Consider the following 26,849-nt stretch of genomic DNA (forward strand, 5'->3'; position numbering starts at 1 on the left):
GCTCCCAGAAGACAAAGGAAAAAAACACCGGTGGAGATAGGGGTTAATTTAGAATGCGTCTATACTTGTTATCTCTGAGCAACTAAAAAGAGAAATGAATTTTATAATTTTCCATTTCTTTTGGGATGGAAAACTCACTAAAATTAAAAAGTTAACTATTATAGGCGAGAAAAAAAAACATAACGATTTAGGTTGACGGCCTATTATTTTTCATCATGCTATTCCGGCGTTCATATATGAACGCGGGTATCCAGTTGGTTAACTAATGTCAAGTGATCCTGAGATGTTTCTCGACAACAAAATGGCGGTCGCGTCATTGCTTTCTTTTGACTAAGCTATTCGAGAAGCCCTTCTCGTTTTTTTTTTTTTTTTTTTTTTCCAAATGCGGTAAAGGAAAAACTAAAGAAATGTACTTGAATGGCTTCCAGCTAGGTTTGGAAAAAGTTTGATCTGGCAAACGCCTCCCTTTCTTAGCTGTTTCAGTACTAAACGGAACGCTCTTATAGTTTTTCTCCACTGCTGTTCGAACAATCGTTGCTTTAATATCCTGGCAATCAAATCCACGAACCGTGCTATTTTCAGGATGGCCCACAATAACCAAATGACGTACACAAACGAAAGTAAATTGGGCCTTAGTGGACTGTTGACTTAGAGAACCACTCACAACAAAAGGACGCAAACCATGTTCTATACGAAACTAGCCTCCGTAATTGTCCTTCTTTCATTAAGCGGGAAATCCATGAAACTTCTCATTACTTCCTGTACTAAGCCCAGTGATTGAAGGTTGCATGGTTTGTTTTTTACTGCGTTTTTACTTAAGGACTGGTCTAAAAATGCAAATTTAGTAATTAATCCATCAAAAACCAAAATGATGGTCTTTTCTACAAAACAATTGTGATGTGCCCATACCTTGGAAGACTTAAATATGAAGATCGCAGTAAATAACGAGAACATTGAACGTGTTCCTAGTGCTAAACTCTTGGGAACGTACATTAATCAACATCTGAAATGGGAAGGCAATGTTAAGTAAATTTGTACCTCTTGCTACGCCACACTAGCAATGCTTCGGAAGGTCAAAAATCTGCTGCCTTTCCATATTAGGAAGAACCTTGCCCAAGCACTTGTTCTATCGAAATTATATTATAATGACATTCTTTATCACTCGCTACCGGAATATTTAACAGCACGTCTTCATAGAGTACAAAAGGCAGCCGCAAGCTTTGTCAATGGTAAATATGCAACAATGCTTGATATCCTACACTTGAATTGGTTACCGGTGACTGAACAGCGCGAATGGCATATTCTTAAAAGTACACACAAGAGTCTATACAGCTCGGACTGGCCAAATTATTTGAGACTAAAGACTTACGAAAGTAATCGAAACTTACGCTCTAGCAAGGGTATACAGCTCCAAAGATCAATGATCGCCAATACGTTTCACGATGAAGCTGCTAATTTTTTCAATGACCTTCCCCTTTTTTAAGAAACTGCATGGATCCGATCTTATTTTTTTTAAGGAGACGAAGAAATTGCTACAAGATAAAGCCAGGTCCAGACTGTGATTGATTTTCATTTAGTGTTTTTAACACCGTTTTTCTTAAGTTTGTCCTAGTTGTAATTAATTTTAGTTAGATATTAACGGCTGAAGAGCCACTTTGTGGAAATGCTGTTAATAAAGTCTTTATTATTATTATTATTATTATTATTATTATTAATATTATTATTATTAATATTATTATTACTATTATTATTACTATTATTATTATTATTATTATTGTTATTACTATCATCATCATCATCATTATCATTATCATTATTATTATTATTATTATTATTATTATTATTATTATTATTACTTAGTTAAAATTTAAAAAAGCGATCTCTGGCTAAAATGATTAAAAACTACGAGCTTTCGACCGTCCGAACTGCAGTCTTCGACGGGTAAAATGAGTAATGGGAAAGCGATGAAAAAAAAAATTAAACAAAAAATGTGAATTGCGAAATAGTAAAAAGGTAAATAATAAAGAATGTTTGTTAAAAAGAATGTTGTATTGTCCAGGTAACGGGCAGGAATTATTATCTGCGTTAGGTGTCACTTTGGCATGCCACGCTTCTAATGTTTTTCTGGTTCTGAAGGTGCCTTTGTCAATAATTGACGCGTTTTTAAAATCAATGACGTGGTTGTTGGACCAGGCGTGATTAGCAATTCTAGAACCTTTGGCCGCAGTTTTGGTGTTTCTCGGATGTTCTTTTTTTCGGGTATTGAAAGCTCTGCCGGTTTCTTCAATGTAACACCACGAACAATTTGTACAAGGAATTTTATACACGACGTTAGTGTCGTCGTGTATAAAATTTGTGAAATTTCAATTTGTAAAAGGTCAATCCTTAACTGACAAAAACTAGGAAAGAAAACTCATAGCTTGTAACTTAGAAACTTTGAAACTTTACTAATGCTTGTTAATGTTATGGTTAACAGCATAAATACAAATGCTGTGAATTATTGTACCTTCCATTGAATATTATTTATAATATTAAAAAAATGTATATGAAAAAAATCAAGCCTAGAGTGTTTTTAGCAAGTATCAATCATAGATCTCACTTAAGTATTATCCTAAAGTGTTTTTACAATGTTTCGGGCACCTGGTAGCCTCTTGTTCGATAATTAACCTAGATTCGCACATGTGTAACACAATCTATTTCTTTCGGCAGATTGCTATCAGATAATCCCATACAGACCATTGGATCTCGGGCATTCGTTGTGCCACAAGATGTTCTCTCTATGTAAGTATATATTGGAACGTCGTTAACTACGTTAACAATGTCCACAATGAAAACATGTTCCCAATAGTTCTGAGCGCGTGATTACTACTGAAAGAAAAAGAGCTCTTCCCTCTTGTGCACTTTTCGTTGTTGGCGCGTGAGAGTCAGCTTGAATTGGCCAATAAGAGAACCTAATGTAATTTGAACTCCTGCAGCCTCTCACGGTGGTTTCCGTCAAAAAGGCCGAACGTAGGCGAAAATCACCAGCATCTGAAATTTCTTCCAATTCTCGTGATGTAAGATCCCAGTGTGCATGATCAACATGAATAGTGAATGTAATGGTTAGGTTATGGCGCTTGTCGCAGAAATGGATGAGAATTTTGATGTGAAAACAATTACTGAGACGAGAAGGAAGCGAGTCACCAGCATTCTTATTTTTTTCTGTATTTAAAGGAAAAAAACGAAACGAAACTGTCGGATTTAAACAGCAACAAATTCGTTCCAAATCACCAAGAAGACACAAAGACAACCTGACGTTTATATGCTGAGCCTGGGTTAACTTTATTAACTGTATATATATGCAAGCTTCTCAGAAATCTCTGCTAATGGTCCAAAGAAAATGAAGAAATCAGTCATTACTAAACTTCACCAACTAATCTTAATTGTCCGAGGCAACCAACGGCCTTTTTGACTGTTTGACTTAATCACACCGGAAGATTGTGTGTCAGCTTGAACTAGAGGCCTGTGATAAATTTAATTATTTGTAGATAGAAAGTTGTACGTCCAGGATCAGTTATCAAAACAAAGTTTCATAGGATGTCGAATTATAAGGTTAGTCATCATCCCGATACTCGATACTCGTTTTCTTGTCGTTAGATACCTGATAAGGACAAAGATGGAATTAGTAAACTCTACATCTCTCTTGTGGACATCTAAGCTGACTACGGGAAGGTGAGTATCAAAAAATCCTGCTCCGTATTTAGACGGTCTTTTTCTCCAAATAGTGATATTCTTTATTAATAGATATTCCAGTTTGGCACCGTGTTGAAATATCTGAAACTCCCCCTCCCCCCTCCCAACCCCCTCCGACCAGAAAATGTTAAAAAAAAAAAAAAAAAAAGATAATAACCTCGGTTAAGATTGTTTAAAATGTAAGACTAAAGTGAGACAAGGTCTTTCGGAGATATAAAACTTTTGACGCCATGTTTTTTCAGCTCAATGTCATGATTTAATGAACCCGTTGTAAAACAAATAATTATGTTTGTATCATTTGCAGAAGTATGAAAAATGGGGAAATAGGTATCATGAAATTCACCGGTGAGAATGGAAAAGTGCGCTGCAAAATCCAGCTGTAAGTGTTAAACAGATTGTTTTCCGAATATATTATTGAACAATTCTTAGCTTCATGGATTTCAGCTAAGTATTCTATTATCTGTTTCCTTTTGTTGCGATTTGTTTGAAGTGGCCTGGGGGAAGGCGAATCAGAAGCTATCAATCTTTCTCAAGTGTGGCCTTTAACAGTCAGGCAGAGGATAAAACAAGCTTTTGTGGCTGCTGGGTTTGGAGATACATCACTAGGAGAATACAGACTCCTCCCATGCCCATCTGGCACGTTTTTGAAGTTGGGCACTCGCACCTGCAAGGAGTGCGCAGCAGGTGAGTTTCTTCAAGTGCCGATCTTGTATAGAAGATCTTTTTAAAATCACCGTGAAGTCTTTTAAAAAAAAAGGTTGTTTCCTAGGAAGAGCTCATCATAAATGACCACCACTGCATTAAAGCTAGCAAACAACTGATTTATTATAACTGAAGACTTTGACAAACAATTATGATAAAAATAAGCGATAAGGAAATCGACGTTTCGGCGACTTTTGTCGTCATATATATTACGTTTTCTTTGCATATTTATTGATAATGATGGACACATAGGCATGTAAACGTCGGATTTCCTTATCGCTAATTTTCATTCATTCATTCATTCATTCATTCATTCATTCTTTCATTCATTCATTCATTCATTCATTCATTCATTCATTCATTCATTCATTCATTCATTCACTCACTCACTCACTCACTCACTCACTCACTCCTTCGTTCGTTCGTTCGTTCATTCATTCATTCATTCATTCATTCATTCATTCATTCATTCTTTCATTCATTCATTCATTCATTCATTCACTCACTCACTCACTCACTCACTCACTCACTCACTCACTCACTCACTCACTCCTTCGTTCGTTCGTTCGTTCGTTCGTTCGTTCGTTCGTTCGTTCGTTCGTTCGTTCATTCATTCATTCATTCATTCATTTGTTCGATATACGCTGCTGTTTTGACTATTTAAATGTGGCATCTTTTGCTGGTTGTTCATAAGTATTCCGACTTTAGATGTTTGCCCACTCCCTCGAATAATCTGTGTCCGGGTTATGACATGTGCAATAAAGGCGCTCTGCAGAACAACCTGATCATAGGATACTGATCTAGGCAAGGTGGACATACTGTTTACAGGGAAAAAAAAGTACGCATTTTGGAAGGGGTGTCGGGAATGTGACACATTGTCTTACTACGCATGGTTTCAAACATTTTCACTTAGCTCGGAAAACAAATGGGGCATGGATTCCCCGGAAAAGTGGTGAAAATTAAACCAAAACAACAACAAAACAACAACTCTGTTGAACAGCATGGAATTCTAAGGTCATTTCCTTGGCACAATTCGACCTACTTACTCAGAATAATAATAAACTAATAAATAAATAAATAAATAAATAAATAAATAAATAAATAAATAAATAAATAAATAAATAAATAAATAAATAGAGTTGAAGTCCACTTTATCAAGATTTCAGAACACAAAAAGATAAATGTTCATAAAAAATAACCTCAACGGATTAAAATGTTTGTTCAAAGCAATCCAGGAAACTGCATTCAAAGAATTGTTAAGATTTTTATATTTTAAAGCTTAGGCTTCAAAATTTGAAACGTAGAGAAGGCCATTTGGATGGACCAATCAATAAGAGAACGTGACCAATTGAGGACATGTAATGGATTCTACAAGTAACCGACAAAAATTGCCTTTAATATAAAGTAGATTTCCGCTATCTCCAACAATCAAGGGAGACTTTTTTGTTCCAGACAAAAAAGTTTGAGATAGCCAGTTGTAACCTTACTGTTAACACTACCATCCCAAGAAAATGGTTTTATTTTCAGGACAGGGGTAGTTTACTGTACTTTCTAGTCAGCTACGTCAAATTATGATATTCGGTACAACTAAAAAAAAATCATAAGTGTATTGTCAACCGGAAATACGCCTTTGCTGTTCATTTACGCAAAATGTAAATTCATTTACGTCAACAGTTGAAACTGTACGACAAATATACGTTCATTAGCACTTCCATGAACTTCATTAATGCGAACGAACGTTCAGTAAAGCTGTGTCCGTATGTACTAGTAGTAATCAAAGATTATAAAGTGCGTTTGACATCTTAAATTGAACAAATTTGGCAAAATCGTGCACACTTTCATGTTCGCTTCAATTTGAAGACCTTTGAATATTTGTTGTTATTTTTTTCTGTTTTTTTTTTCTGTATATTACCCAAAACTAGCATCTTATAGCAAAATATTTCAATTTATCGTTCAAATTAATGACTAGGTGATCGGAAAAAAAGTTTCGTCCAATTTCTGTGGAATTGTTGAACAAATGGAGAGAAATGTAACAAAACAGTAGGAATTACTTTCCTTTGTCCCATTGCAGCCCTAAGTTGTGCTATTGTACAGCCTGTTGCATGACACTCTTTTAGGTAGGTCTTTCGTCTTTTTATATCTGTGCGTAATGTGTAACTACCAAGGTGAAATATTTGCAATAAACGGGGCTGAGTTTAAAATTTCAGCGTTGTTGAACTTAAAAATAATAGAAAGTATAATGCACATCATTTTCGGTAAAACGCTTTCGATCTTTGAGAAAAACGAAACTTACAGGCCAGCATACTATTTTAGTCTTCTACTCAGAAGGTATTTTACCAAAATGCCGCGAAACTTACCCGACTGTAAAGCGGTAAAAATGTCGAACTGAAGCGAGCTAATTTGCATACAGTTTTGAAAGACATCTCAGGGCGAAGGTTATTCAAAGAGCGGATAACTCTATTCAAGGGATAAAATGTACTCCAACCAGCGGATTTTATCCGCTGGATAGCGAATTATCCGTTGGATAAAATAATCCGCTCTTTGAACAACCGGGGCCGGATGTCAGTTTCTGATGCGTGTATATTAACAATATTTTTGTATTTCGATTTTATACTAACGTACTAGAAAGACGTGACTCGCAAAACCTCGCGAAGCTAGGGCTGGCTGGAAAGCCCCCTTTACTTGTATTGTAGCATCAAATGAGGAGATTAAAAGGTTTCTGAACATAGCAACGATTTTGATGAGCATGGTCTTTTCGTAGTTCCACAGGCTGGTTTGCGGTTGAATTCTATTTCTGACACGACGAAATGTACAACAAGTGTGCAGCGCTGTCGTGTTTGATGAATTTATTTCCCACGGAAAATTATTATACCGCGGCCACAAAACGAATGATTTCTTCAACGCATTCTTTCGCAAAAAAATGATTCTGGAAGTAAGGGAAAAGATTCTGCAGAGACATTTCCATCCAATGAATATTGATGAACATTGTAGTTGAAATGTGATACGGTATAGAACGTAAAACTTTCCCGATATATGCAAATTTTGCTCCAACAAACTGCGTGTCTTCCAACCTCTTGCTGCCTAGCAACCTTCCCTTTTTCTGACGTCATTCATACTTTGTTTTTCCTTGTTGCCAGACATTACATTGAGATGTCATCCGCCCTTGCAAAAATATCTGCGGGGATGCCATATGTGCGTTTCAAGATCCATCAAACATCGGCAACAAAAAAATCATGACTCAAATCCATATTAGGAAGTGTTCTTCCTACGTCGAACGCAATAAACATTCAAAAGCATCAACGGATGAACAATTGCACATTTGGACAATCAAAGATAACAAATACGCTTTCCATCTCGCGCAATGGTTAATCATTAACACCAATAGAAAATCAATTGCATAGTATGACAATCAATGGCGTATTAAAGACATCCAATAATGGAATTTGCATAGAGATGCACAATCAATTGAACCTTCATACAATCGTTTATTCGAAATGGTCAATCATTAACGTGAACTGACAAACATCGGTGAAGTAATAAAAATCAACTAAGGAAAAAGAAATTTCAAAATTGTTCTATTATAGTTAACTGTAATGTAATGTTTTGTAATTACCCTTCGATTTCTTCATTATTTAAACATCATGGAATGTACGTTTGTATAAGTCTGGTATGATTTGCTTCGGTTCTTTCTGTCTCCAATGCGTCTACTTGTTCATACAGGGTACTCTGTTTGTACATGTACAGTGCTGTGAAATGTTCCCCATTTTATGTCGTATTTTATGTCATAACATATTGTAAATATTAAATGATAACGTACACACCTTTGTGTTTTTGGTCAGTATTTTAAAATACATGTTACTTCGTTGAATGACACTAATGAATATTTTTTTCTTCCTATTTTTTGCTCCAAAGGTTTTCTATGGGTGTGAATGATTAACCATTGTGCGAGATTGATTGTACAAAGGTGAAAATGTTCATTCGTTGATGCTATAGCGTTATTGAAAGTTCGTGCGCGTTAATAAAGTTCATGGAAATGCTTATAAACGTATACTTGCCGTATAGTTTCAACTGTTGACGTAAATGAATGTATATTTTGCGTAAATGAACAGCAAAAGGTGTGATCTCAATTTCCAAAAAAAAAAAAAGGCATTCTCACTTATCTCCATTAAAAGGAAGGGAACATTCGTTTGTATTTTTGGATGGATTAGAAATCGAGACAGTACGAGCGCTTCCAAAAAGGAAGTTAGAATTTTCATCTACGCGCTTGATAAAAACCAAATAGTGGATTATTTACAGAAATGATCTGATTATAGAATCATGCTTAAAAGGGTATCATAAAGGAGGATATTACTATCTTCCCACCGTACCTTGCGCCGATGTCGCTAAAATGGCTTCCGGTCAGTGAGAGGAATGCGCGTGTTTGAGGGCAAGTTTGCGCTGGATTTCTTCGTATCACAAATGATCCATGGTGAGTAATTTATCTTTATTTGTTTCATTTACATTCAAATAAGGGAAAGGAATATTTTTCAGAGAGAGATATTCTTCAAAACAGCAATACTTTGCGTATTGTTCGTGGCTTGTCAACCATGACTGTTGTTATTGAATATGCATGACTTATTTTGAATGTGTTATTTCGGAACTTAAACGACGAGTCAATAGGATTATAATATTCAAATATTAGCTTTTTGATCGACTCCTATTGACTCCACGTTTTCAACACAAATTTTGAAGTTGAATGTGAGGGATTTTTGGAGCGATTTGTGTCATGATTCGACCTGTGTTTATTGCTTGGGACTCATGTTCCAAGCTCCTAGTATTCGAGATTTTCTTTACATGTTTTCGCTTCATGCATTTCGTTTTATTGTAGGAGCCAGTACCCTCAAGTCAACATCTGAAGAGGTCGCCGAGAAAGGCACGAAACGTGCTTCAAGAGGTGGATCCAACGTTTTCAAACTGTCACTGTTTGCGGCGTGTTCGGAAACAGCACCAATCTCCGATTTTTCAGCTCATCTGGAAAGTGCACGTGCCCGAGAAGCATCTTATACTTTATAAATGCAGCATTTCCGAAGACTGCCTGATATCGACGGCTAAATCCACGCAATTCAAGTAAATAACACTCGATTTCTCGAAAACCTCGAGTTGCCGCGTTACTATCTCGACGGCGTCCATTGAAAAATGAAATTCACGTGGGGCCAGCCGTTTGATAATATAGTTGCTACGCGGTGCATGCCGGGAAGATAGTAATATCCTTCTTTGGGTATCATAGTTTGCCGCAAACCACAGGAAAAAAAAAAGCACTGTGCCGTTTGGACCATCACATTCATACTTGGCAAACTAACAACCTGTAATAAAACCACAAACGATTAAGGTTTGGTGTTCTTTACTAAAGACATACCTTGCAATGTGTCAAATATGATACATTGGATGAATGTATTTTTTTTTTTTACCAAAAAAGATATCATGTTTTTAAAAGTACCGTACTACCATAACATTAATTAGAAGCCTCTTCCAGTGATGCTCGATTTTTATCGAAATTAAATCTGCAAAATAGTGCCTTCTTTCCTGGAAAAACTTCATCTTAAAGGCACAGTATCACGCTATTTTTGGCAACACATTAAAAATCGAAAAGACGCTATTCGGTTGATAGCTACGGAAGCCCATAAGGGACACCTCTTTCCTGGTAATATACCTCCTTATAACAATAAGTTACACATCTCACAAAATAAAATGCACTTCAAACTAAATAAATCCGCACCCTACAAATAAAATAGTCCTCACGCCGCAAACAAAATAAATCCTCACGCTGCAATGAAAATCAATCCTCATGCTGCAAACAAAAAAATCCGCACGCTGCAAACAAAATTAAAAGTTCTGCCCACGCAGGTAGACGCAGAGTACTGTGACTGAGTGTTACGTTTGAAAAAAAAAAAAAATGGCGTCCAGTGATGCTATGGTGAAGAAAGCTGAGCCGGATGATTTTGTGCTCGACGGTTTGCCCTGTGGAGCTGATGGAGAGCTATTTCAACAGAGGCCTTATGTACAGCCATATAACGCTGATGTTTTGGAAGATATCATCAAATAGAAGTCATGAGTGAACGAACATAGCAGCCAAATATATAATGACCAAAATTTCATTAAAAGACTATCAGAATGCCAAAAAACTATTCACGGATATTTTGGCGACAGATGATCAAAATAAAAATGGGTTTAAATTTGAAAACGTCGTAACGCACTAATAATCGGTTGTGCTATATTTAATTCAACCTTTCGTCTCAGTAGAATCATTAATAATATATTTATTTAAATTAGCCATTTAGAAATTAACTGTAACAGAGTATTCAAAAATTAAATTTAGTGAATTTTTGCCCAAAATCATGATATCTCACATGATACCGCCCCTTTAATCTATCTAGTGTGCTTCAGAAATCACATTCTTGACTCCAGCATGTTATCTTTATATCACACAACCTAACGCGCGCAAGCGTTATTTTTTTTCTTTACACATTGAAGCGAATTTACTCCTCAATGCATTAAAGTCAAATTATAAGGAAAAGAAAAGAGTCCTTTAAATTGCTTGTTTGGTTATACGAAAATGTCATGGAAGCTCAATACCTATGGTGAGGTGCTCGTTTATCGTGTTCTCATGTGTGACGCTCCCGCTATTTCCCTGCTAACCCTAGAAAGCATGGTTCAGGATTTTGTGTTTTGAATATATTATTTTTGTGTTTAACATTTTAGGGGGTTATTATTCCGACACTGAAGCCTTTGTCAGTGACAGTTGTTTACCATGCTCTGATGGAACTTTTGTGTCTGAGAACGATGCGCCCGGGAAGAGAGCGAGAGATTGCAGAGCTTGCCCACAAGGTAGTACCATTATCTTGCTAAAATGTCCAGAGTGTTTAAAGGGGTTAAAAATCTACAGCACAACACAAGGCATGTAGTAACCTAGCCCAGATTATGATTTTAACCCTGGAAATGTTTTGGGGCATTGTCCCTTCTTTCAATTGTCCAGACGCATCGATGAAAACACCAAGCGCGTCGCTGCAGAGTTTACTCATCCCTGGCCAAGATACTCAAAAGTTGGTGCTTCCTTTTCTTTCGTTCTTCCGCTTAACAAACGCCATACTATATACTCTAATGTTAAAAGACAATTTTCCTTACGGGAAAAGATTGAAACGATTTGCAAACATGAGCAACTTTTACTAAAATAACAACTGAAAGCAACAAGGACAATTTACCTTTATAATCCCATCTGGTAGGCTTTCAGACCCGGCAGTGCAAATGAGTATAATACACCTTTTGCTGTTCATTTACGCAAAATATACATTCATTTACGCCAACAATTGAAACTATACGGCAAATATACATTCATTAGCACTTCCATGAACTTCATTAACGCGAACGAACTTTCAATAACGCTACTTGCATATGTTTTAACATTCAATAGCATCAACGGATGAAGAATTGCACCTTTGGACAATCATTAACACCAATAGAAACTCAATTGCACAGTATGACAATCAACTGCGTATTTTAAAAAGACATACAATAATGGAATTTGCATACAGACGCACAATCGATTGCACCTTCATACAATCTTTTATTCGAAATGGCCAATCATTAGCATGAACTGACAAACGTTAGTATTTTTCGAATAAACAAAATGAAGAAAAAAATATTCGTTAAGGTCATTCATTGTAGTTACATGTATTTTAAAATACTGAACGAAAACACAAGAGTATATACATTATCATTAACATTTTATGTTTTTTTTTGCACAATCTTTTGCTGAAGCAGATATAAAATGAAAAACATTTTACTGTACATCTACAGTACTGTAACAAACAGAGTACGCTGTATGAACAAGTAGACGCATTGGAGACAGAAAGAACCGAAGAAAATCAAGGCACAAAGAAACAGAATCTTACTTGAACAGCGACAAAGAATTATTCAAGCCTTCGAAGATGTTAAAGAAGATTATTTGACGGTTGCCGCTACTTTCGAACCATTTTGAAATTTCTTTTTCCACAGTTGATTGTTATTACTACACACATGTTTGTCAGTTGATGTTAATGATTGACCATTTCGAATAAACGATTGTATGAAGGTGCAATTGATTGTGCGTCTCTATGCATTTTGCATTATTGTATGTCTCTAATACGCAGTTGATTGTCATACTGTGCAATTGATTTTCTATTGGTGTTAATGATTGTCCAAAGGTGCAATTGTTCATCCGTGGATGCTATTGAATATTAATACATAAGCAAGTAGCGTTATTGAAAGTTCATTCGCGTTAATGAAGTTCATGGAAGTGCTAATGAATGTATATTTGCCGTATAGTTTCAACTGTTGACGTAAATGAATGTATATTTTGCGTAAATGAACAGCAAAAGGTGTAATTGAGAATTTTAATTTATACTGCGCTAAATAATTCAGCTCACATTTTTGAAAATTCAAGGTGGCTCCTAAACCCCTCCTATAACATCTTTTTTTTAGTGAATTTGCAAGAAGGTGCTTATTGACATGCTCGTTTCAATTCCATAGTAAAACGGTGGGATCAGACAGTTCGTTTCTGCGTTATGCTAACCTAAGCTAAAACAAAGAATGTTTTTAACGGCTTTTTTTTTTTGCCATGGTTACCTATTAAGTCGAACAATTATGACTATTTTTGCACCATTTACTGATTAAGAATTGCAGTAATTATCGATCAAATTATAACTGAAGAGAAAAGCTGCAAACCGTTATGAGCGACCTCAAAATCACAAACAGACACAGAAGCAAAAAGCTATACACGCATAGATAAGGAGATTAAAAACTATTATTTCTTTTTTCGTAAATAGGAACTGATTCTAGCTCTTTTGCTGGTTTTCGAGCTTGCAAATGCTTGCAGTCGTTTCATCGGACGGATTTGTTTGGGGAATGCAAACCATGTGCTGGTGATGGTTTAGATTGCGCTGATGACTTCGCAACTTTAAAGTCTGGTTTCTGGTGGAACTGGAAAAATAAAACACACAAACATCTCTATAAACAATTCACAAGCAATGTCCTTAATGTTACTGCTGTAGTTAATGCACACGTGAATGGCTCGCTACCCAATCGGTCGTTAAATAAGTACCCACACGCTCTACCGAAACCTCATAGATGTCCTCGACAAGAATCTTGTACTGGAGGTATAGATTCTAACTGCAGCACTGGATACAAAGGTCCGTTGTGTGAAGTATGCAGAGATGGCTACTACAAGCAATTTAAAAGCTGCGAACTGTGCCCAACCAAAACATGGATGATCGGTCAACTTTCTATCGAAGCTGCAGTCATTATCATAATAATCGCTATCCTGGTATGGTCAAGCAAAAAGAAAAGCAAAAAGAATGTCGGGCGTTCTTCAGTGGACATTTTTCTTGGGCGGCTCAAAATCGTTATTGGTTTTTACCAAGTAACGTTTGGACTGCTTGAAGCATTTGCATACATTGAATGGCCCGACTCTCTTGCCCTCATCGGAAAATATTCCCAGGTTTTGCAGTTAAACGTGTTCCAGATTGCGCCTGTTCACTGTCTCTTTCGAGAATTGAACATTGATGCATTTGGAGATCTTTTTGCCATACTCGCGCTAAACGCTTTAGTTATCATATTGTCGATCTGTGTTTACGGAATCAGAAAGTTATACCTCAGATTGCGTTCCACCTTGGATGACCAACAGAAAGCCCAGAAAATGTCTCAGACAAAAGAGTTGATCTACAGAAACGTTTTTTTCATCCTGTTTGTCACCTACCTCAGCACGTGTTTGAAAACAGCAGCCGTACTCCCTCTCGCTTGTCGTACGCTTTGCAGTGATGATGAAAAGGATGATTGTACCAGATATTTAAAGGCGGACTTTGGCATAAAGTGTAACAGTTCAAGATACAATCGTTTAGTGATCGTTGGATACGTTGCCGTTGGTTACGTGCTTTTCCTGCCAGCAGCTTTATTTCTCACTCTCCTCTTAAGACAACGAAAGGCGCTGCGAACTATCCATAGCTACGACGAAGGTAAAAGTTGCGACGACGACAATGAAGCAAAAGGTACTGAATTGCTTACTGGATTACGATTCCTGTTTGAAAATTACAGGCCTTCTGCATGGTACTGGGAACTTGCTGATACAGTGCGCAAGGTTATCCTGACATCTGGTTTAATCCTAATCGGCAGTGAGAGCAGGTCCTATGCAGGAATCGCTTCCATCATTTCAGGTATCTATGCAATTGCCTTTGCCGTCAAAAAACCAGTGGTAGATCCGTTCGAGAACAGGTTAATGCTAACATCCCTAACGGTCACTTTCATCAACTTGGGAATAGGAGCCGTGAGTAAGATTCCCAGCGAAAACATCCCTACATCTGTTGATCATTCCGTGGATAAAATCATGTTCGAGGTACTGGTGGCTGGAGCAAATGCTTCAGTGATCCTCCTTCTAATTGGTAAGTGCATTTTTGTAAGTCATCTTTTATCCAATTCAGCCTTGAAAGAGAGGGTAAAGAGACTGATCTAGAATCAGCTCGTAACGTTTAAAATACGAAAGTAGACACCACCAAACTTAGTGACTTATCAGCTTACAATCTGGTATAAATTAACGCAATTTTAACGGGTGGCTTGCTGTTACCATGCCGACAAGATATTGACAACATTGTCACCCATTATACTTTGCACTCCTCGACAGGGATATCTACCTCTCTCTCTTTTATAGAAATTCAAGGGTTTTTTTTGTAATTGTTTATTTATTTATTTGTATACTTTTATACGGTGGAATGAAATTCTGCTGCATCTAGACTTATACAACACGTTCTGGTCTCAATTTACCATCATCGCACTTTTAATTTACCAGTGGTTTTATTTGATGGATTAATTTATCATTGGAACATCTTCTTGGTTACCCCGTAAGTAGACACGATGGCCCGTTGCTGGGCAACTTTCCTCCGCGACGCTGTTCTGGTCATGTGATGTAGTTAGTTTCTAAAATGGCATCCGTGATAATAATTTATGTAGATATATTCGCCTGATGTTGTTCCAGGCCAATATCCTTATTATTCGTTTGTCATTTGAATTTGCATAAATTGTAACTCTTTCTCTGCGTGAAAATCTAATAGAGAGGGGCTCAAGGCTGTTGTGTCTCGCGAGTATTCCTTTAGCCATGGTAAGGACATGGCGGAACACAGGCCAAGGACCGAAAAAAATAACTGTGTTGGCTAAGCTGGTGGCTTCTGATCTGCTTAGCTTCGAACCTATGGTTTTCCCGATCTCAACTCAAGTACGAATCAATCAGTGGACCACACGTTTCCAATTTGTTTCCGACCACTTTCTCTCAAAGCGAGTTCATGTTTGTCATACCGTAATTCGGCTTGTTATTTGCGCTCCTCACCGACTTAATCCACCTTCTCTCAATGGAGAACTTTATTTCGATCAATGAAGTATTCCAAAATGTTGCTCCTCTCTCGGTAGCTGTGGAACGTCCCCTTAAATCAAGCAAAGAACTTCCGTTCTTGTCACCCGCTCTGTCCGCCATATTTGTTATTATTGTATGTTTTGTTGGTACATACCGCTGCCATTTACGAGCCCGCACAAGTAGGAGAAAAATACCAGCAGCGGGACATCATTGCATAATGTAATCGGATCAGTATCTTCAAGAAGAACAATCTTTTCATACAGATATTTTTCTTATATTGTAGATAAGCTGATTTATGTTATGATTTTCTCATAACTAAGCTATTCAAAGTTTTAGTTTTCAAACATTTTTTTCCCATCTTTTTTCGTTTATTCATTCCGTTCTATTTCATGTCCCGGGAGATTTTGAGATGTTCCGGAATGTTCCATGTTCCGGATTTGAAAGACACCCCAAATAAAACCCATTTTAAGGTGTTATTTCATGGCGTCATAGCTTGTTGCGTAAAGGGATGTAAAATGTTATTGTCTTATCCTGTACGAATTCGGTCATGCGATTTATTCAACCGAACGTTGTATTTGGGCGAACCCCTTGATGCCATTTCTTCTCGTGGTCTATGGCCATTAAAAATTAGGATACCCAGTAAAACATGGTTTTAATTATTCGATATTCATGCAAATATTGAATAATATAAAACATTCCATAAATATTTGCATTGTGTCATGTATCGAGGGCTGAGAACACAAATACCATACTAATGTAAGTTCTACTGTTGATCTTTTTCACACGTTGATGGCAAATTTAGACTGTTAAACAACATCAAAGCCGTGGTTGACTAGGATCCTTTAAGGTGGCTTACTACAGTTTTGTACTACGTGAGTGTGATATGCGCACCCTCCCAACACGAAAGCATCACACGCGTGCAAAGTGATGCGAGCTCGCGACCACGCAAGCAAAAATAACAAAATGGTGGCTCTCGCAAAAAACAATTCCCCATATTCCAAGTAGGTTCCAGAAGGGTGCTAAGTAGCTGAATTATGAAATATACTGAAATTGCAGTCAGGAATGGACATAATGTAATCTAAAATGTGTATGACACTGACTTGTAAAACGAAAAACCAAACGTTTATTAAAACTTTAACAAGACGTTTCGGCCAAAAATCTTCGACCTTCGTCGGTTTAAAAAATGACAAATAGACAAACGCTTATCTAACGGTTCACAGTGTGCGTGTGCTACAATCACAACGCGTAAACGAACGATCACCGCGCGCGAGTAAGTGAGCTATAAATTCCAGGAACATCAATATGTTCATTGCCCGCATTTCGGTCTCGCAGAGAATACCAGGCCTCAAGAAAAAGTCTCTGGTGGCAATCACGCGCTTTGTCGACAATGGTGGCTCGGTCAAAATCTATACTATGGCCGAACTGATTCACGTGTTGCGCTATCTTTGAGTTGTTATCGCCAACACGGACTGCTCTTCTGTGTTCTTTGCTTCTTGTTGCCAAGGCTCTGTCCGTTTGCCCATAGTAAGTAGTCTTGAGGTATAATAACTATCCTTTAGGATTTATCAAGAGTTGCGACTCCTATCGTAACGCCCCTCGCCGCGTGTCAAGTGACAGCAACACTTCCAATATGGAAACAAACGTCAATTTTGTTGTCCTATCGTATATCAGAGGCGTCTCTGAAAGAATTTCTAGGGTGTTGCAGAGCAATAATCTTAAAGTTGGTTTTAAACCTCTTAACACTTTGCGTGCACGCTTTCCACTGCCCAAGGACAAACGATCCGCTTTACAATCAAGATGTGTGGTCTACAAAATTGGGTGTTCTGATTACAATTTTGTGTACTATGGGCAAACGGACAGAGCCTTGGCAACAAGGATCAAAGAACACAGAAGAGCAGTCCGTGTTGGCGATAACAACTCAAAGATAGCGCAACACGCGAGTCAGTTTGGCCATAGTATAGATTTTGACCGAGCCACCATTGTCGACAAAGCGCGTGATTACCACAAAAGACTTTTTCTTGAGGCCTGGCATTCTCTGCGAGACCGAAATGCGGGCAATGAACATATTGATGTTCCTGAAATTTATAGCTCACTCACGTGATCTGTCTATTTATTTATTTATTTATTTATTTATTTATTTATTTATTTATGTATTTATATACATTATTTAAACAGAAATTCCAGTTCAGCGTAGCTGGTTTAAATGGAGATCTGTATAAAATAATAAGAATAAATAATTAAATATAGAAATGAAAGCAAAAAATCATTCAAAGAGTTCATGAAGGTGAGAAATTAACTAAGGTGATTTAGATGTTTCTTTACTCTCAGTTTAAAACTAGTGAGAGACTGATCATGACGTAAGTTACGAGGAAGAGTGTTCCAGGATTTGGCGGCATTGTACTTAAAAGATGTTTGAAATTTAGTAGTCTTGGCAAGAGGCAGGCGAATAAGGTCTTTGTTCCTAGTGTTGTAGTTATGGATCTGCGCCGAGGAGTGGAAGTCATCTAGCAGATAAGCTGGGGCCAAGCCATTGATACACTTATAGACCTGTATGCACTTTTGGTATTCTCTGCGGCATTAAAGGGATGGCCACTTCAATGTTTGCTGTATATCGGTATCAGTAGCCTTGCGACCCGCAATTATTCCCGCAGCTCGCTTGAGAAGACGGTCAAGGTAGATCTTGTTTCCCTGACTGCAACCATCCCACACAACGCAACAGTAATCGAATAACGGTAGAACCATAGCATTAAACAGAGTAATGCAAGCTTCATTTGGGATGACTTTCCGGGCTCTACGAAGCATTCCAAGGCGGGACGAGATTTTATTTCGGATATGATCAATGTGTTCGTTCCAATTTAGGCAAGGATCCAGAAACACGCCCAGATATTTAAATTTGTATACCCTATCAAGATCTGTGTCATTAACACTAATTGCGAATGACTGGACTGAGCTCAATTTTTGGTGAGTTCCCAAAAGCATAACTTTGGTCTTCGAGTGATTTAACATGAGATAGTTTTGGTTCAACCATCCGACAACGTGGTCGAGGTCTTGGGACAAAGCAGCCTCAATAGCTTGCACAGAACTGCTTTCAAAAAACAACAGGGTGTCGTCAGCGTAAAGATGGACTCTACAGTACTTTGTAACTGACGGTAGATCGTTAATATACATTATGAACAATAGAGGTCCCAAGACAGACCCCTGGGGCACACCATATAATATGGGTTCAGCGTCAGATTGCATGCCATTAATGATAACACTTTGGGTTCTATTAGTAAGATACGCATTGAACCAATTCACTGAAGACTTACTTAGGCCAAAATCTGCTAATTTCATAAGTAGTAAATCGTGGTCGAGGGTATCGAAAGCCTTAGATAGGTCCAGAAATGCTAGGCCTCTAAGTTTTCCTTTGTCGATGTTGTGTAGGATAGTGTTAGTAATATCGATTAGGCTGGTAGCAGTAGAATGTAGTGGACGGAAACCGGATTGATAAGAAGATAGGAGCTTGTGCTGTAGTAAGAAATTATAAACCATTTTGTGAACTGCCTTTTCTAGAATCTTTGCAAAAACTGGCAGAACTGAGATTGGGCGATAATTGGAGGTATCGGATTTTAAACCAGACTTGAACACTGGTGTTACGATGGCATGTTTCCAGCTTGCGGGAATAGACCCCTCATTTATCGATCTGTTTATAAGTATCGCTAAAGGTGTGGTAAGTGCGTCGGCACCGTCCTTGAGAAGTCGTGCTGGGATATTATGTAATCCAGTTGATTTGTTGCTTTTCAGTTTCTTAAGTTCATTAGCTACAAAGGATTCACTAACTTGAGAAAGCTTGAAGTTGTTTGCGGATCGATTTGCAGGTGGTCCGGGGGCCGATAATACAGGAACCATACGCTGTCTCAGTGTTTCAATTGCAGTAGAAAAGTACTTAGCAAAGCTCTGCGAGATCTTCTTAGGATCCTGAATGACACCGCTGCCAGTCTCAAGTGACTCAATGGTTGACATCTTAGATCTGTTCTCTCGCGTGGTGATCGTTCGTTACGCGTCGTGATTGTAGCACGCGCATACTGTGAACCGTTAGATAAGCGTTTGCTTATTTGTCATTTTTTTAAACCGACGAAGGCCGAAGATTTTTGGCCGAGACGTCTTGTTAAAGTTTTTATAAACGTTTGGTTTTTAACGTTTTACAAGTCAGTGTCATACACATTTTAGATTACGTTAGCTGAATTATGTTTGGGCTTGAAGTTTGATAAAATGTTTTTTCTAATGGTTGCCAGTCCGAAAGAGCGTTAAATCTTTACAGAGAAGTGATTTTGTGGAAATGCCTGAACACCAAGGTAGCATGCGCTTACCAGTTGGAGCGTGCGTGCACGCTGCAACTTGGGTTTTCCCTGGAACAAGTTTGCGCAATGGCTTTCCTACCGTAGATCGCGAAAACCATTTTTTCTCGCTAAATTTCTACAAATCTAGCCGTACAACCTACATGTAAATATTTGCTGTTGACAGAAAACAGTAAAACGGATACGTGAACAGAAATTTTTTTTGGGAAGTTTAAAAAAATAGGCAAACTTTCAAAATTTTGTCATTTGCCCAATTTCTACCTGACAGTGGTTCGTGCTCTTACCTGCAAATACGTTTTTTTTTTAACCACTTTCCAAATCCCGAAATTTTAAAGGAGGGTAGTACGGCCAGATTTAGAGCCAGACAACTCTAAACGGTAGAGTTCTTAGGCGCCCACTTAAGACTATTTTACACTTTTTGAACATGAATGCATTACGAATGCATACTATCTCCTCTTTGAAACAAACGATATCTGTGCAAAGACGGCATTCTGTTATGCCATTTCTCATTAGCTGATCCGACAGCGCCGGGTATCGTCCGAACATTTCCAAATAACGTTCAAGTCATTCTTATCTCTTCTGAGTCTTTACGAACACTGGATATAATCATCTAACGATCACAAGACCTCTAGACAAGTCATCTTTGTTAGCCTCTTATTCCCCAGGTATCAACTACACTGTAACTGGGTATTTGTTTCCCAATAAAAATCTACAATAGGCATACTCAAACCAAGGTTATGCATCTCAAACAGGTAACATTTGATGAATGTTTCATAGCTATCAGCTAAAAAAAATAAACTTTGCCATTTCTCAGCGGACAGTTCAAATGTTGGCCAATCCTCAGTTACTGTGTTTTCAAAAGGTAACACAAATTTCCCTGGGACATGATGTCTCTAAGGAATAGGACAGAACATGCAGTTGATCACGTGACTAAAAATTGGCAAACTTGCCAATAGCTGCAGCTATATGAAGTACAGAAATGCAAAAAGCATATTTTTGTTAGCTAGAACACCAATTATCAGACCAATAACTTTTAAGACTGAAATTTCAGGACGATTTAAATGTTGGTTAAATTGTAAGGTTTTGTATGGAAGCGAGAAAGGCTTGTTATCCAGTCACGTTTTTCGTAGTTTATCACACAGAAAGAAAGAGGGTGACCAACTTAGCCGGAATATACATTTTCAGACCAACAAAATGAAAGCGAAAGAGTTTGTGCCAGTTTAAAATTGGAAAATTTACAAGGATTTGTATGGAAAAGCACTGAAGTGTAACTGAATGGCAAGCTGGCTTTTTCTCATACAAATCCTTCTAATTTTGAATGTCCATAAAAATTTCTCTTTCGAAGATATAACCTGACAATTCGCATGCCAGGTTGTTGTTTTTTTTTTAACGCTCTTTTCGGTTTTGATAAAATCTTTTGCTAAAAATAGGTAAATCATCGTGTTTAAGAGAAGTAGGTCACGTGATCAACTGTTGCAAAAGGCCTATCGGAGAGTTTCCGTATTTCATTAATGTCTAAATAACGAATACGAGGAAAAAATGAGAAGCAGACCAACGAGTGTTGCATGGACCTTTTTCATAAATGTCGGCCGATTTATTATTCTTTTCAAATTTGTTGATAAGCCTTACTAACCTCGTTTTAATGTAAAAAATTCTACTGAGTTTTGCCTATGCTAGCGAGCTTATTAAGGCTAATTTCCATGAAAATAAATTAATAATTTATCGGCTGCCATTTATGGAAAAGGTCTATAAGTAAAAGCAATGAATACCCAATGAGGCAGGTTCAAAGGTTTTGAATTCTTAATTTCTCAATCCTAGAAAAAAGATTCTTTAACTGTCCCATTACAATGTAAGTAATTTAGTTTATTTTTTCTTTCCAGTCCAGTACATTATATACATTTACCGTTACGTCAAAGAATGGCGCAAAAATCCAAAATGGTCCCTGTCTTGTTTCCTCGCCCTTTTGTTACCTTTGAATGAACTTCAGGGCGAAATTCGAGGAATGGCTGCGACTAACGTTCTTAAGCAACAGCTTCAGACGGGTAGAATTGACATGCCGTCCATGACAACCACCATAAAAGACAGTGGCGTGATTAAGCTCACCCTCGAAGAAGTGGAAGATTCAACTGAGAATCCTTCAAGGATAGAAGACGGAGAACGGCCCAGCAACTTCAGCTCCGAAAAGCAGACTGATGTGACCGTCGTCGGTATCCACACGGCAAAACCAGCAAAAACATACGAGCTACACTTTGAGTAAATGATATGCAATCAACGTTGTAACTGTTGTGGTGGTAGTTTCCCCCCCCCCCCCCCCCCTTTTTTTTTTTTTTTTCGTTTTTTATTTCGTTTTCTTTTGCTTTTTTATGTTCTATTTCCTTCACTTGCACAAAAAGAAACGCAGCCTTCAACTTTTAAATATAATTTATAGTAAAACGTGATCCAGGTGTCACTCCACTCTGAAATAATTGTATGATTTAAGTACGGTCTAGATTAGATTGCCAACGCTGTTACAAAAAAATCTATCGTTAGACATAGATACCTATTAACTGCTGCTGTTCTGAATTTCGAGTCCGTGAGTGAAGTCCAAGTGAAACAATTTCAATAATCAATTAAGTGAATCATAATTATTTCTAACTAGTACAATTATGATTACTAATCCATTAGTTAATGAGTAGACAAATATTAAGCTATGATTCAACAGGATGATTGACTTTAATAGTAGCGAATCCCAATAAATAAAAATGGGAAAAAGCAAACATTAGGGGATAATAAATATATGTTCTCTGTGGTGTGCCAATTAGTGAGGTATAGGATGCTACCTTCCATGAGAGTAAATCGCCTAAGAAATGGTTCATCAAAAGGAAAGATTTAGTAGATAACATGAAAGAAAAGATTTAGTAGATAACATAAAAGGAAAAGGTTTAGTAGCTAGGAAAGATTAAGTAGATAATATAAAAAAAAAAGTTTTAGTAGCTAGGAAAGATTTATTAGATAATATGAAAACAAAAGATTTAGTAGATAACATAAAAAGAAAAGATTTAGTAGCTAGGAAAATTTATTACATAACATAAAAAGGAAAGATTTAGTAGATAACACAAAAGAAAGGATTTTTTAGATAACGTAAAAAGAAAAGATTTAGTAGCTAGAAAAGATTTAGTGGACAATATAAAAAAGAAGAGATTTAGTAGATAACATTAAAAGAACAGATTTGGTAGAAAACGCGAAAAGAAAAGATTTGGTACATAACATAAAAGAAAAGGTTTAGTTGCTAGGAAAGATTTAGTAGATAACAAAAAGAAAAGATTTAATTAGATAACATAAAAAGAAAAGATTTAGTAGATAACTTGTCAAGAGAAGATTTGGCAGATAACATAAAAGGAAAGGTTTAGCAGCTACGAAAGATTTAGTTGATAACATAAAAAGGAAAGATTTAGTAGCTAGGAAAGATTTATTAGATAACATAAAAAGGAAAAGTTTAGTAGTTAGGAAAGATGTTGTAGATAACAAAAAGAAAAGATTCAGTAGATAAATTCATTAAAAAAAAAAAATAACACCTAAGTTCGTTGATTCACGTAATTTATCAACTTCAGTGAATATTGTTTCGTTTAGAAACAGGTCAGACTGCATCCTTAATGTTGCCAGGGAAACGATACGGTGTAGAAGAGGAAATAGGGACCTCAGCAGAGACGACAACGATGGAAACGAAAGCGGAACTTAAAAATTACATTACTGTTTTCTAAAAAAAAAAAAAAAACTCGTGATGTTGTGTAATGTGGCCTGGACTATAGCAGCTAACTTCGTGCGGGCTGTTTTAAAGTTCAGAAAGAGAAAAGCAAATTAATCATCAAGACATACGTTCACGTTCTCCATAAAACTTTAAATTTGGTCATTTCACGGTGTTGTTTTGCAGAGGAAGGCGAAGAAATGTATGGAAGTGTATAATGCTCGTTCAAAGTTTTTTTTCTAATTAAAACTATTGTTTTTCTGACGTTCTCGTTGACGTCGTCGTCATTGCTACTTAAACTCTCCATTAATAGATAACTTAGGGGGCCGTTTGCTCATAGTTGGTGTTTGTTCACCCTAAAGCAACAATATAACATAAGGACAGTTTTGAGCTATTTCTTGATACGTATTTAGCGATTTGTAGACTGATAGAAACAAGACGGTGCAAAGCATATTGCCGTGAGTGATTAGTAGTTAAACAGACAATGAAGTTGCTTTTTTTGTATCGAGCCACTGTGACTACCTACCGAAACGGACGCTAAACGAGGTTCATGGCTAAGGAGTTTTTCTTAGGAAACGTACAAGGGGCACAAATGCGCCAATACGTATGTTTCCTGCAGAAACGGAGGGAGAACTTACCATGAGTAAAATGGCATCTTCAACTGATAGTGTTAATGGACTCATTTTGTGTCCAGTCGTTGGAATTGGGTACTAATTATGCAGTAAAATGTTTCAATCCACCCAAAGAGCCTGAACGTATTGTCTGTATTATGAATTTGCCGGTCATATAAAGGGAGAGTTTACATGTTCATTTGGTCTTACTGGGACCAAGTTAACTATCCGTAATATGCCGCCTGGCATACAGAGGTGTCCGTATTATGTGAGGTTTTCAAGGCAGAGGCTCTACTGTAGGAATTAATAAGCATTTAAAAGTTCGCGAAGACCGTGTTTATTACTCGATTACTCATTAAACAGCTCAGGTTCAAATGAAATTCCAACTAACATGTCATTTGCAAACGTGGTGGAACAATTGGGTTTTTGTAATTCAGTCATTCTGATCATCTATCCGTTTATTGGCTGGATTACTTTTGAAATGCCTCCTGGAAACCCTATTTTGGCGTTTGTTCCGTTGTCAAGCATGTTTGTTGGAGCGTGTACAAAAGGCTCAATTAAGGGTTTTTAAGATAACATTTGGTAATATAATTGTAGAAACTTAAAAAAAAAATAACGTTTGTCCAGTTACCAAGCATGCTTGTTGGAGCGTATACAAAAAGCTCCATTAATACTTTTTAGTTCACATTTGGTAATATAACTGTAGAAATTAAAGAAGAAAACGTTTGCTTAGTTACCATGCATGCTTGTTGGAGCGTATACAAAAAGCTCCATTAATAATTTTTAGGTAACATTTGGTAATATAACTGTAGAAATTAAAGAAGAAAACTTTTTCCCAGTTACCATGCATGCTTGCTGGAGCGTATACAAAAGGCTCCATTAATGCTTTTTATATAACATTTGGTAACATAACTGTAGAACTCAAAGAAGAAAACGTTTGTCCAGTAACCATGCATGCTTGTTGGAGCATATACAAAAGGCTCCATTAATGCTTTTTAGGTAACATTTGGTAATATAACTGAAGGAACTTAAAGAAGATAATTTGTAAAATAAGAGAAGCCTTAAATAAAGCCGGTGAACCTGAAGCTGCAAAATTCACATGAAAAGTCTGTGTGTAGAGACTGGTTTTGACGTCTCCTTGTCATTTCTTTCAACGCCTCAAATATGTTCGCAAAATCAGGCGCCTAGTCTTCTTCCTGTCTCACCAATGTATAAATGTTTGCATAGAATAAGTGCATTTTATGCAATGAATGATTATATATGTATCAACAATAAGAATGCTGATTTGTTGTAACAGAGGGCATTTTTCTTAATTTTCTTTTCACCGAGGGCAAAATTACTTTCTCCTGATTGATCGAACGGCGAAAATAATCGCTCCTCGTTGGCTGAGCACACCAAGTCTACATTTTTGTTGGTTTCCTCATTTTGTGCCCAAAAACAACGAGTTCTTTGAGGTTCATGGGAGTTCAACTCTTTAATTAAGCCGAATTGTTTGTACCAAAAATACATGGAAATCAAATGCTGTAGCTAGAAAGGAAATTCGTAAAGGTAAAGTTTTTGTGTCTCTTACAAAAAAAAAATCAAAATATTATTTGCGTCAAAATTAAAAACTTGGATCGGATTGATATTTGTTTGGCTGAGAAACTGAAATCAGTCGACTTGGCGACCAAGTGCTTTCACCTCGTTACTTCTTCTTACAACGAACGATAACCGAGCATAACGGTGTCCTTTAGATGGGAGGAAGGAGCAGGTCAAATTCAGTGGAAGACATTACTCCAGGGGTTCCTTCTTTGGATCCATCGTTTGCTATTTTTGTCAATCTATGTTCGTGTTATTTTCAAGGGGCAGGAAGCTTCACAACGCATGTGAACAATTAATTTATGCCTCGCCTTAATTTTTATCATTGTTAGTTTGCTCCTGAATTAAACTTGTATTCTCTTTCTCTAATTACATCTGTGTAATGGTAACTTTTCTCGTCAGTTTTGTTTGTTTTGTACGCTACGCTAAAATTTGCTTGTTTCGGCTTGCTTACGGTGAGTGCTTTAATTCCTTGATGGTTTTAAGAAATTTTTGCCCTCCAAGCGTAGTCGCAATGATTCCTCGTAGATTAAGAATTAATTTTTACTTGTAATTTTAAAGTCTGCGCAAATTGGCCCTTTCGCGCAATTTAAGAAACTTTGAAAATTAATCCATGATTCTACTCGGTCTCGTGAGAATAATACTACATGTTATACAGGAGAGTATGGAAAACCATTTCAGTAGAACTGACATTCTAAGCTACATGATTATGTGAGGGGATGGGTGGGGGGTGGGGTTCCAAAAAATATATAAAA

At 37.1% G+C, this 26,849-nt stretch overlaps 1 protein-coding gene across 1 annotated transcript; it reads left to right on the plus strand.

Moving 5' to 3' along the window:
• Nucleotides 1-925: 925 nt before the first annotated feature.
• LOC146458814 (uncharacterized) lies at nt 926-22,438 on the plus strand. The gene is made up of 8 exons (XM_085090301.1): nt 926-1,026; nt 2,710-2,781; nt 3,637-3,711; nt 4,037-4,111; nt 4,223-4,416; nt 11,173-11,298; nt 13,275-14,882; nt 22,062-22,438. The coding sequence occupies exons 1-8, from the start codon at nt 926-928 to the stop codon at nt 22,436-22,438; spliced, it is 2,628 nt and encodes an 875-aa protein (XP_084946427.1).
• The last annotated feature ends 4,411 nt before the right edge of the window (nt 22,439-26,849 follow it).

This window comes from Pavona decussata, unplaced genomic scaffold, assembly GCF_977016875.1.
Source record: "Pavona decussata unplaced genomic scaffold, jaPavDecu1.1 SCAFFOLD_228, whole genome shotgun sequence".
NCBI classification, from domain to species: Eukaryota; Metazoa; Cnidaria; class Anthozoa; order Scleractinia; family Agariciidae; genus Pavona; species Pavona decussata.

Coding starts and splice junctions, on each gene's coding strand:
- LOC146458814 (XM_085090301.1), top strand. CDS start 926: ATGAAGATCGCAGTAAATAACGAGAACATTGAACGTGTTCCTAGTGCT. Junction 4,112..4,222: donor GTGCGCTGCAAAATCCAGCT/GTAAGTGTTAAA, acceptor ATTTGTTTGAAG/TGGCCTGGGGGAAGGCGAAT. Junction 4,417..11,172: donor CTGCAAGGAGTGCGCAGCAG/GTGAGTTTCTTC, acceptor TTAACATTTTAG/GGGGTTATTATTCCGACACT.